Source organism: Prionailurus viverrinus, chromosome B4 (genome assembly GCF_022837055.1).
Source record: "Prionailurus viverrinus isolate Anna chromosome B4, UM_Priviv_1.0, whole genome shotgun sequence".
NCBI lineage: Eukaryota > Metazoa > Chordata > Mammalia > Carnivora > Felidae > Prionailurus > Prionailurus viverrinus.
The window spans coordinates 57261120-57274213 of record NC_062567.1 but is presented as its reverse complement, the minus strand read 5'-3'; the positions used below and the strand labels follow the sequence as shown (position 1 = coordinate 57274213).

At 34.0% G+C, this 13094-nt stretch overlaps 2 protein-coding genes across 7 annotated transcripts in view; one reads left to right on the top strand and one right to left on the bottom strand.

Annotated features, from left to right (window-relative positions):
• Nucleotides 1–8667, top strand: part of TM7SF3 (transmembrane 7 superfamily member 3) — a 50358-nt gene extending 41691 nt beyond the window's left edge. For all 3 annotated transcript variants that reach the window (XM_047864801.1, XM_047864800.1, XM_047864798.1), the window contains exon 14: nucleotides 7851–8667. The gene's annotated coding sequence lies outside the window, so the exon portion shown is untranslated. The remainder of the gene's footprint in view (nucleotides 1–7850) is intronic.
• The window catches only part of FGFR1OP2 (FGFR1 oncogene partner 2), a 35335-nt gene continuing 24093 nt past the window's right edge, over nucleotides 1853–13094 (bottom strand). For 2 of the 4 annotated variants that reach the window (XM_047864803.1, XM_047864802.1), the window contains exons 3-7: nucleotides 11796–11913; nucleotides 10325–10467; nucleotides 7832–7945; nucleotides 5220–5333; nucleotides 1853–3851 (exon numbers count right to left, since the gene is read on the bottom strand). In XM_047864803.1, coding sequence (XP_047720759.1) covers nucleotides 3714–3851; nucleotides 5220–5333; nucleotides 7832–7945; nucleotides 10325–10467; nucleotides 11796–11913 — 627 coding nt within the window. In that variant the 3' untranslated portion in view covers nucleotides 1853–3713. Of the gene's footprint in view, nucleotides 3852–5219; nucleotides 5334–6604; nucleotides 7946–10324; nucleotides 10468–11795; nucleotides 11914–13094 lie in introns of those variants that run through there. The other 2 variants (XM_047864804.1, XR_007153679.1) reach the window with 2 other exon arrangements.

Sequence of the window (13094 nt, the reverse complement as noted above, 5' to 3'; positions counted from 1 at the left end):
AAAAAGTGGAGTCAAAGATGCCAGGAAGGTTTTTGGCCTTGGCAGCTGAAAAGATGGAGTTGTCACCATCTCAGATAGGGAAGCATATGGAGAGGCCTGGGGGGAAGACTGCTTGGAGCATGTTAAGTCTGAGATCTCTGATAGTTATAGTTGGAAGAGTCCAGAGTTCATGAGAGCTGTAAATTTGGGAGTCATCAGCAATACAGGTGGTATTTAAAGTCATGAGACTGGGTGAGATCACCAAGGAACTGAGCAGGAATAAGGACTGAGCCCTGGGGCTTAAAGTCAGAAGAAAGGGACAGAGGAGGCTGAGAGGCAGCCACTGATGTAAAAAGAAAGCCCCTTCAAATTTCAATTAGAGATTATTCTTCATTGATATTTCACTAAAAAATGAACTCCTATTTTACTCTGTCAAAAAAGGTAGTGATCACCAAAAAGCGAGTTACGGATCTGTGATCTTCCGGTCATTGAGGCAGTTTAGAAATAGAAAATTTTGGAAGTCACCTTGATATTAAAGAATACCAATATGAGCAGAAAACACTCTGTGAGGTTGTGTAGAACTGATTTTTTAGAGTTGTATTTCCACTATAAAAAGCATGTAGTGGATAGATGATAAATAGATCATTGTTTTCTAGGGCTGCTGTAACAAATTACTACAGGTAGGGTGGCTTAGCAGAAATTTATTCTCTCACAGTTCTGAAAAATCAGGAAGGCCAGAAGTCTAATGTCACGCAGGGCTGGCCCCTTCTGGAGGTTCTGAGGGATGATTCAATTCATACCCCTCTCCTAGCTTCTGTTGGCACCTTAGGGCTCTGCAGCTTGCATAACTCTCTGCCTCTGTCTTCATATAGCTTTCTCCTTATGCCTGTTTCAAATATCCTTCTCTCTTATAAGGACACCGGTCACTGGATATAGGGCCCATCCTAAATTCAAGATGATCTAATTCCAAGATCCTTAAATCTGCAAAAACTATTAAAAATGTGGTCAGTATGGGACACCTGGGTGGCTCAGTCCGTTAAGTCTCTGACTCTTGATTTCGGCTCAGGTCATGATTTCATGGTTCCTGAGTTTGAGCCCCGTGTCGGGTTCTGCCCTGGCAGCCTGGAGTCTGCTTAAGATTATCTCTCCCTGTCTCTCTGCCCCTCCCTGCCTCACAGGCACATGCACTCTCCCTCTTTCTCTCCAATAAACTTAAAAAAAATATATGGTTGGGGTGCCTGGGTGGCTTAGTTAAGTATCTGACTTCAGCTCAGTTTGTGAGTTTGAGCCCCGCATTGGGCTCTATGCTGACAGTGCAGAGCCTGCTTGGAATTCTCTCTCTCCTTCTCTATCTGCCCCTACCTCCCCCACTTCTCTCTCAAAAATAAAAATAAACTTTGAAAAGATATATATATATATATATATATATATATATATATATATATATATGCCACATTCACAGGTACAGGAGGTTAGCACTTGGATGTGCCTTTGCAGGGACACTTTGTAAAAAAAAATTTTATACTGATTTTTGACAGGGAGGGGCATAGAGAGGGGGAGAGAATCCCAAGCAGGCTCGATGCCCAGTGTGGAGCCTGACTCGAGGCTCAATTCTCTTGACTGTGAGACCATGACCTGAGCCCATATCAAGAGTTGGATGCTGAGCCACCCAGGTGCCCCTGCAGCAGGGACACTCTTAAATCCACCACATATGATTATAAAAAGGTTTGCTGGATCAGCAATAAGTTGCTGGCCAATTCCTAAGAAATACAGATAGAAGTTGTTGCTAAGTACTAGTTTTGTGGTAAGAGATGAAATGCCAGAAAAATAAACTGTATGTAAGCATTGTTCTCACATTAACTTGGAGACCATATCAATTTCAACCACTCATCTTTATTGATAAAATAGGCTCCTATGCAGTATACACACTCAGACATAAATTTAAGGTTCTGCTTAAAAACAAAAAATAGATGGAAAACTGTTGCTATGTAACAAAGTAAATGTCTTTAAACGCCAAGATCTTAAAATTATATCCAAGTAAGAAGACCAAGAATAAATTAACTTGTTTATAAAAAAATAGTTATCAAGAAACATTTTATAATAGAGCTGCCTCAATGAATTGCCTCAGACTTCATCTCAACTGTGTATTTTTTTTAATTCTGACTTGGGCTAAAAACTGTATGAATGAATGTGCCACCAAATTAACAGATTCTTTACCCCAAACCAACAGAAAAGGTTAAAAATAAAAACTGTCATTTATAAAATATCAATTAAGGCCTCTGAAAGAAGGAATCTATTCAGTGTTTGGGCCATTAGCCCTTTTCAATCAGCCACATCAGCCCCACTTACTCCAAACTTAATATACAAAAATTCCAAAGTGAAAAGTAGTTTTGAATTTTACCAATATATGAAATTATACACAAAAGCTACCATGTGAATATTTCTTTAACAAATTACATACCCAAAAGTAGAATTTTCTATTGTGCTAATTTTAATATAAATTAGTATATTTAATCATATTTGATATTTTTATCCTTCTATAATCATAAAATAAGAAAAATTTAGATTTCAATTGATGTTAAAGTACATTTCTTTTTCTAGTGGCTTTTAAAAATTTACATACTGGATATAGATTTTGTAAAAAAAAAAAAAACAAAAAACAAAAAACAAATACTTATAAATCTACAGATTTCCTCTCACCCCCACCCCCACCCTTTGACTGATAGAGTATAAGAAAAATCTTACAGGTTATGAGGACCAGAAAACAAATTTTATTTTGAAATTTTAATTTACTTTCTGTATTTCTTAAGAATACTTTTAAAAAAGGGTTCAATGAGGCAGAGGAATCCCCAATTTACTTTGACATTACCATACCTAGCTTGCTATATCAAACATTGCAACTCTGTTAGCTAAAAGAACTACCTAATATCCTTAAAGATCAACCAGAGAAGAGAAAAATCTCATCTTCATTATTTAGAACCAAAACTTAAATCTCTCAAAGGAGTAGTTTAACCTACTAATATGTCTCTTATAAGATCTTTCTTAGAAAGTAATATTCTTTCTCTTTCATTCCTGAAATGATATTTCATATACTTAAACTTATGGATAATTGTTAGTGGAGTATTTTAATTATGGCAAATCAGCTAAAATTAAATTAACTTTTGTTTATGGTGCATTTGAAACATTCCTACAGTCTTGCAAACTGAATTTTCTTTGACCAAAATTTACAGTAATGGGAAGGTAGACAGGCGACCATTAAAGCTGAAATCTCACAGTACATAAGCTATTTGTTATATCTGACACCAAACAGGGAGGAGAAATAACATTTAATATGACAGTCTTCCATTCACAAAACTGTGCCAAGATGTGTATTTTAAAATTTGGATAATGTTATGAATTCCCGAACATTTATTGGGAATATTCATGTTTATCCAAGTATCAGCCAGAATAGCAACAGTACTACTATTAGGTTCAGCAGTCACTCAAAAAATCTTTAGTTTGTTCCCCAATTAACAAAGTTTCTATTTTTTAATTATATTTTGGAATAAAATCTACAACCATTAATTCTGCATTTTTGCCAGCGTAAGAATGTCATTGCCAGTGCACTGTACATACTATAGAAAAAAAATAAAGGGTTGCTTGAGATGGATTTTTCTGTTAATTCACTCATGTCAGTAGGCCAGTCCCAGTGACCATTTGGAGCCTTGCAGGAAGCTCACAGACTTACAGGGTCTTCAGCTCTTCCTCAGACTCAGGTCACTATTGGTCACTAATGCTGACAAAGATGAACTTTCAGACACATCATCTTTCCTAAGGTTCAGAAATGATTCTCGAGTTATTTGCAGGATCTCTCTCAAGCCTTTGTTTTCTTGCTAAAAGAAGGCAAACAAAAAGATGTAGTCACCAAGATAGCTACAAAAATACAAACCTATCTTAAGCCAAACGTAAGAAGGTATGACAAAAAGTTTTATAATTGGCAGAGCAGAAATAGACTAAATGAATATACAAAGTTGAAAACTTGAATCCAGAGAACACTTTTTTAAAGAGGTAGGAACTGTGCTCCTTTTCCATCAGGTCAAAGCCGCCTTATTTATGCAGCTGTAACTGTAAATGGAACCTCAGAAACGGCCTCATTTTATAATCACAGTATAGACGAGGAAAAGTAACATCTAGATTTATATCGATATAAACACAAGGCCAATGATGAGAACCTCTTAGGACTTTAGTTAGTACCTTTACTACTTTCCATGTTAGCATGGAATACAGGAAAGGTTTGGTTTTCCTCACTGGAATTTGAAAGCAGTGGGGCTGGTTGAGTAGATCTGAGATTTTTCAAGAAGGATAGTTAGGTGGGCAAATGGAGCACTGATAAACAACTCTTTTTCTTCTAGATTAGTTACTGTAAGAATTTGCAGACATTTAACAACTACTTTGTTCTCAGTCTTACTTTCTACGTTTCAATGGTATAAAGCAAGGATCAGCAAACTACAGCCTGGCTTGAGGCCTGTTATTGTAAATTAAACTTCACTGAACATAGGTAAACTGAATATTTTTTTGTGTGTATGGCTGCTTTTGTGTTACAATGACAGAGTTGAGTAGCACAGAGTTGAGTAACACAGAATGTCTGGTTTGCAAAAAAATATTTTCTGTCTGGTCCTTTACTGAAAAAGTTTGCTAAGCCCTGTTTTAAAGAATGAGAGAACACTATGCTTAGAGACTGAAATCACTTTTGGCCCTCTATAACCAGTATCTCCACCATCATTTCAAAAAGAAGCTTTTAAAGTATAAAAGTCTACTGATTTGAACTATTCAACAATAACTTATGCTTTCACTACCACACAATAAAAGACAGAAAAGCTTTTATATTCCACAGAAAAATACGAATGCCCAAAGAATATTTGTAGATTAAAATAATTGTCCCTGCATCACCATGATCTCCAATAGAAATAAAGAAATTTTTTAAATTACTAAGTTAAAAGGCATATTCACCCAGTAACAGGAACACATAGGATCAAAAAATGTCAATTTGCTCAAATACTGCTATAAGTTATACTGATCCTAGACTCTTGTATTACTATTGAAATAGTCTTGCATTATATACCCATATAACCAATATCCAGGTTAAGAAAGAGAACATTACTAGTTTTCCCGAGATGTATGTATTTATTTAAATGGGATGTATTTTCTGGCATAAATCTTCATGTGGACAGTTTTCACCCAATTTACAATTTAAAACTTACTTCAAGTTGAAATATTCGTTCCTGTTCCTTGCAGCCCTGTTGCTCATCAATTTCAATGGCTTTCCTCATTACTGCTGCCATTTCTGTTATCTGATCAACATGTGCTTGTAATTCCTGAAAAAAAGATGGGAGTTGCAAATCAGTGAAATAACTGTTTTTACTTTTGGATACTCTCTTTAAAAAAAAAAAAATCTGCTTTGCCACTTAATATGAATGTAATATTCTTACATTGCCATTTAACATGAATGTAATATATCAAACACATTTATAAGAAAGTTGACTGACCATGAATGTGCTTTTGAAATCAGATTTCTGTTAGGACTATAAATAAGGATAAGCAGCATAATTACAACTAAACCCACTAGCAAGAAGAGTGCTATTTCACATTCCTCTTACCACAAATGATCAACAACCTTTCCTTTTTTTGTACCTACACCTACTAAAGTAATGGGAAAGACAAAAATTTTTGACACATTCAATCTCTTTATCTCTAAAGTCTTGATGATTTATAAATCTTTATTATCTATGCCTAAACATTGATCTCAATCCAACCTACACTTGATCTTAGCCAAAAGGCCAAGAAGCGATGATCTCAATCCAACCTAAAACTTTTCCAGGTAATAATCCTCCTTGAGAGCAGGAACTGTATCTTGTTTATATTTGCCTGTGTTTGGTACATAACAGATCAGATAATAAATACTAAGTAAAATGAACATAAGTCTGCTTTTAAGTATTAAAATATTAAATGGCCTTCTTTGCAAACTGTTCAAAATATAATTTAGGTATAAAATAGATATCCACATTTATTTGGTACAGCAAGTAGATAAGTTTTTTCCAATCTTGTGGTATTCATTTTTGCACACCCATGATGTGCCAGGCACTGTGCTAGGCAATAGGAATACGAAGCCTATTAAGACATGTTTCCTGCTTTCAAGGAGCTTCTAGTCAGGTGAAAGAGACAGACACAAGGTTTAAAAACCAGCAGAAACTTAAGAATAATCATTTCTCAACAAACAGCTTCTATAGACCATTGTTCACTGGCAGTTGAGGGTGACTTTATTATATTAAGGTCAAAACTCAAGTATAAGAACTCAAAAGTGCCTTGAAAGCTTGTCTCTTAAATAGCCGTATATACCCTATTTGTAAAAAGGATTTGAAGGCGACCCCCAAAACCTATAAAACTAGTAAACTGTGAAAGAAATATGGAGAACAAACAGTATCTTTAGCAAACCACACAATATCTTCTAGCCAACAAAAATGCAAGTCCTTGTATTATTTTAATGGAAAAACCTATACAATGCTAGTATGCAAAAGGCGGCAAAATAAAAGGACTAACCTACCCTATCCAATATGATGCTACATAAATGTCAATTAAAATTAAACACCTTTTAAAAAGTTAACAATTCAGCTCCTCAGTTGCATTAGTGACACTTCAAGTGCTCACTAGCCACATGTGGCTGGTGGCTTCCATACTGAACAGCACAGATAACATTTCCATCATTTCAGAAAGTGCTATTGGACAGTCCTGGATTAGATTATGGTAGGAAGAATAGTGTCAAGACAAACATTTGTCATATTCTGAAACAGTTTTTTGAAAACGATTAAATCCCCTCCCTCTGGAAAGGGAGCATAATGTTTAAAAGCAAGTTAAATACAGATAACTACAGCAGCAGATTAAGGATAATGAAAAAATTCTGAACACCAACACTTTTTTCAGCTTATCATTTACTGTCCTTTTAGGTTAAAAGACGGTACAGGAAGGAAATAATTCTTTGCCTTTAAAATGGAAGAAAACAAGATTCCACTAATTTTTTCAGGACAGAGCCTGTTCTAATAAAATCATGAAACAAAACAAAATCCCAAGACTTCAAACAGAGTAGTATTTTTCTAGACCCAGTTCATGGATAGCTCATTTATTACAATAAAATTTTTAGGGAAGCATCATAGACCTTTTAATGAACACAAGAGGCTAAGACCTGTGTTTTCGAAACAGTCTTAAAGGCACAAAGTGTCAGTAACATAATCCTTGAATTGTCAGTGATATAATCCTTGAAATGCTCATTTTTAACTCTTGTTTAGGTTTATTCAACTTTGCTCAGTCAAGACTTGCCACAATTAAAACAAAGTTAAGACAAGATAGTGTATGCTATTAAATCATTAACACCTAAACAAAGGCATGTTTAGGTAACTGTGACCTCAAACTGAAGGACTACTAACCATCAGAAATCTGAATTAAAATAGTTTGAGCAAAATTTTTATGGAATTAGATTAAAATGACTGCCAAGAAAACATCTTTGATGTTCCCAAAGAGGGTAATTGTTTAAAGACTACTAAAATTTTGCAGCGATAAAATGAAAAGCTGGCTTGAACAACCTTTAAAGCCTGCAATTACCTAACAGGCTGTGTATGATACAATACACAGAGAAATGACAGATTTAAAGTTTCTACACTGAATGTTTTTGCGTGGCTATCAAAAGCACAGCATTTTTAAAAAGCAAGTTCATTTATTTGTTGATTTAAACTGGCAGGAAAATTCAATGTAAAAGAACGTTTTAAATGGACCTCCCCCCTTCCATCCACACCCCAAAAGTTGACTGTTTTATTTAGTGTACATTCTGATTTGCTTCCAAGTGCCTCCTCTCCAGTCCATGTTGAGATGCTTCAAAGATGTGTCGAGATGCATCAAGGAAGAATCCTTCGGAGCTGTTACGATGTACCATGTCAATCTGTAGTATAGAGTCATTATAATGTTAATACGGATATTATCCGTAATTTAAAAACTGATGAGTGTTAGTTCATGCGTGTTAGCCAACTGTTTGAAATGTTTGTTTTTTTAAGATTTCCAAAAAGGCATCTGTTCAAAAATAACGTAAAAATGAGTATTTGGATAAAAATGAGTTCTTCTCAAACCTTTTACTGATTTTTAAATCTGTGCTCAAAAACTTCTAAGTGAGGGAGAAATTCTGTATCACGGTGGTTTCAAAATGGTCTCACGCCAAAATGCTGTTATGTGTAACTCTGTTAATCTAAATGTGTTATAAAATTTTTTTGTGTTTAGGCTTATCAGAGTGTCAATACCTAAACACATCCTGGAATCTTTTATTTCTGCACCTTTATCACACAAGTGTCTCTGCTCACCCACTTCTGCTTGTTGACACTTCCCCCCCTCTAATAATTAACTCAAGGCTGGATTTAGATGGGATTTTTCTTCCTTTCTTGACACCTTTCCAGATTCTCCTCATGAGAACTAATCTTACTTCCACTCATATTCCCATATTAAATGATATCTCTATTTTAGGATTCATCACATCCTATCTTATATTCAATATGTTTCTATCTATCTCCCTTTACACTGTAAGCTCCTATGGCAAAGTAATGGAACATATGTATTTATTCATCTTATGATTAATAACTAAGCCAGTGCAAGTGTTAATAAATGTTTATTTGAGTTGAAGTGTCTCCTTTTTGGGAAAAATCAAAATCACAAACATTAATATGTATTAGTTAGAATTAACAACAAGTAACTGAACAGTCATTTTATGGAAGGTAAGGATCAGCACTTAGATGAATTCAATCTCCATAGTAAAAAAGGATGGTTTACAGCTATCTTAAGAAATGTTTAACTTCACGGATTAATGAAATTGCTCCAGTGAATGGCAAAATCTTACGTGTTTTAGAAAACATTTGCTTCTGGCATAGTTGCTACCAGACAACTTAGCAACCTGCAGTATCTTATGCTAAACACTTTTTGGTCAGAGTATTCCCTTTAGATCTTAAAAAATTTCTTAGGTTTTAAACACTAGGGGCTTTTGGAATTTCTCAAGATTATACCAATAATTTAAATCAATTTAAATTTATTTTACCAATAATTTAAATCAATTCATCTTTGTACCTTTAAAAGAAACAGTCAAGTTATACAATTAAATTTAAATGTTTTTATAATGATCTCTAACAATAGATAAATTTATGTTCAAAAGATTGCCACTTAAACATCCAAGGTTATTCCCCTTCAGTTAGAAGATGAATAGTGTAATTAGATAACATTAAACGCTTATTTATTAATCTATTTTACTATTGACACAAGAAGTATCTATTACTAACTTCCTTAATAATGTAAAGTTGTCACACAAAGATTTACTAGATATTTAATTTTAATAGAATAATAACTTAAAAATACCCACAAGCACTAAGATGGAAGAATTAAGAATTATCTTAAGGACTCTAAAATGTATTTCAATAATTGAGAAAGATGAAAACATGTCTTAAAACAGTATTTCTTAAATGTTAGTTATAACTAATAGTTAGCTCACCATTATCCAATACAGATAATAGCTAGAAATCACAGTATTCTAATATTTTTATTTCACACCAGCAGTTAAAACTCAGTTTAAAATGTAAAATGTAAATAGGAAAGGATTATTCTACTTGTCTTTATAGCAGTTGCTAACAAACACAGGGACATACAAAAAGGAAACACACAGGGATGTCAATAAGTAAAATGAGCAGAGGGAAGACACAAATTCTAACCAGCTGGGCTCTGTCTCTAAAAATGGTGCTAACTGATCTGCGCCTCGGGGCAGCAGGGGGCAAAATTTTAAGATGCTGGTTCTTTTCCTCCCCAGCCGCCCAGGTTTTTTTCCATCATACTCAGTATTATTTATAATCTGGATGAAGTAGCCTCATTCAGTAAATAGTGTTAAGAAATCTACCTTTAGCTGGTTTCAGATTTCTGAAATGTTTTCAACATTTCAATTTTTGTTTTTGCAACAAATGTCAACACACATATTAGAAGAAATATTTCTTAAAAGCAGATAACCTTACAGAATAATTTTGAATTGAATACACTTACCTTTAACTTCCCAAATAAAATTTATTTTTGAAAGTATGTTAAAGCTATTAGGGGACAAAAGGAGTTAGGAGGATAATCAAAATATGTAACAAGTAATGAAAAAAATAAGGAAAAGCAGAAAATTTCAGAAAGATGAAGTATTCAGTATCATGTTAGATACCTGTGATTTAACAACAGCAAAAAAAAAAAAATCTCACCACAAGTTAACTGATTTGTGCTTCTTTTCATTTCAAATTATGTTTATAAAATGGATTACCTTGGAGTGCTGCTCTTTTAACTTCGTTATTATACCTGGATCATCTTTTTTGCTAGCCATTAGCAGTCTAAACATTTGCTCTCGATACTTGCTCATTATAAGTTCCAAGGCAGACTGATGTTCTTCCAGAGATGTACGCAATTCTATCAAGAACAACAAGAATAACAGTATATTTTACTGAAACTTGAGTTAAAGATGTACAAAATAGTCTCTTCCCAATTACATTTATCAAAAAAGCAACTTTATAAAGAGGGTATTTTGGCAAGAAAACATATGAAAAAATCCTGCCATAAAGAAATAAAGGATACCAAATAGAGTCCTTTATTAGTTTTTTGAATAACCATTTAAAACTAATTTTTATAGAATCATTTCAACAAACATTTACTGAATAACAAATACCAGATAATGCTGTATATTAGGAACTCCCAAAAGGCCATGGAGTGCACAGTCTAGTCGAGAAAGCCAATACATAAATAATTATAATACAGTGTATAAAGTACAGAATAGAGCTGTACCCAAATATATATGAGAGAAGTCTGTGAGGAAAAAGTGGTGAAAGCTTTACATTACTGAGATTAATTTGCATTTCTTAGCTGAAAAATAAAGGAAAAGACATTCTGAATAGGGAGGCATGACAGTGGATGCTGTGTTGAGGGACTAGTTCAGGATGGCAAGAAAAAAGGTTTCATGGAGAAGAGAGGTATGGGAAAAATAAAAAAAGGCTTAGAGTTAATTTTGAAGGCTTTTGGATAAGGAAATAAGTATACAGTGAAGGTTCTAAAGCAAAAGAATAGCATGATCAGATATATCTTTGAAAAATTAATCTGATGCCTGTGTTGAAGATAGACTGAAGGGGAAAAGAGACTGCAATCAGGGAGACCAATGAGGACAGTTCAGGGACGTGATTATGAACGCCTAAGCAAGAAGCCAAAGCAGTGGGACCACAGAGAAAGAAAGGGAATTATTTCATAGGTAACAACAATGGTACAAACTGGATATTGAGGGTGAAAACCTAAGATGACTCCAAGCAAGGTAGACACTCATATATAGGAAAGGGATAAAAACTAATACATAGATTTTAGACATATGGACCAGAAATAAGATTAGTAACAGAGAGTAAATTTAGCTGGCCATTGCCCCACTGGTTCCAAATTAATAGTCCAATTGTAAATTAAAGCTCTCTTTTAACTAAATGTAACTAATTTTAACTATAATCCAATGCACTATCCTCTTCAAAGTGTAGATTTTATGGTATGTGGATGAGAGTAACAAATAATAGTAAACAGTAACAAAAGAACTTGTGCAAAAGAAATGAAAAAAATTTTTTAAACTCCTTTATTTTCAAGGCATTTGATGAGCCACTTAGTAACTTAATTCATTATAACATTCCTGGTTCTTAACTCTAGTGGTCAAACTCCGTTGTTTTTACAATCATATGTTCACTGGAATGAAGTGATTATATATATCTTACCTTTGTTCTCTTGTTGCAATTCTCTGATTTGTCTGTTTTCTTGCTGGATTCCCATAACTAATGTGGACCGTGGCCGATGCCTTGCAACTTCATTAAGTTCTTGAATTTCTTCCTGATACTAATGAAAAGATTAAAAAAGAACATGTGGGGAGAAAATATTTGAAAATATATTTCTGAGATATATATCTGATGAGGGTTTAATATCCAGAATATATAAAGAACTCTTAAAACTCTCAACAATAAGAAGACCACCCAATTAAGAGATGGGCAAATAAGATAAGTTCTGGGGATCTGATGTATAGCATGGTGACTATAGTTAATAATATTGTATTCTATGGTTAGAAATTAATAAGAGTAGATCTTAAATGTTCTCATCACACACACATACATGGTAATTATGTGAGGCGATGGAGGTGTTAACCTTACTGTGGTAATCACTTTGCAATACATATGTGTATCAAATCATCTTGTACACCCTAAGCTTACACAATGTTGTATGTCAATTCTATCTCAGTAAAGCTGGGGAAAAAATGGGCAAGGGGTCTGAAGAGACAATTCTCTAAAGAAGGTATACAAATGGCCAATAAGCACATAAAAAGATGCTTAATATTATTAGTCATTAGAGAAATGCAATTCAATATAACAGTGAGATACAACTTCACAACCACTAGGATGATCTTAATCAAAAAGTCAAATAACAAGTGTTAGAATGTGGAGAAACTATTATATTGTTGATTGGAATGTAAAATGGTGTAGCTGCTTTGGAAAACAGTCTGGCAGATCTTCAAAAAGTTAAACACAGCTATTATATGACCCATCCATTCTACCCCCAGGTATATACCCAAGATAACTAGAAATATATGTTTATACAGAAACATACACAAATATTCATAGCAGTATTATTTATAATAGCCCCGAAATAGAAACAATCCAAATGTCCATCAACTGATGGACACAATACACTATATCCTTATATGATGGAATATTAAGTCAGCAATTAAAAGGAAAAAAAAACTGATATATGCTACAACATGAACTACAAAAACATTTTAAAAAGTCACAAAAAAGCCACATATAGAACATTTACATGAAATGTCCCAAATAGACAAATCCATAGAGATAGAAAGATTAGTTGCCAGAGGAAAGGGAAAGCCAAGGGAGTGGCTGCTAACAGAGGTGGACTTTGGGGGGTGATGGGAAGTTCTGGAATTAGACAGTGATCATGGTAGCACAACCTGTGAATGTACTAAAATCCAATGAACTATACCTTTGAAAAGGGTACCTTTTATTTACGGGTAT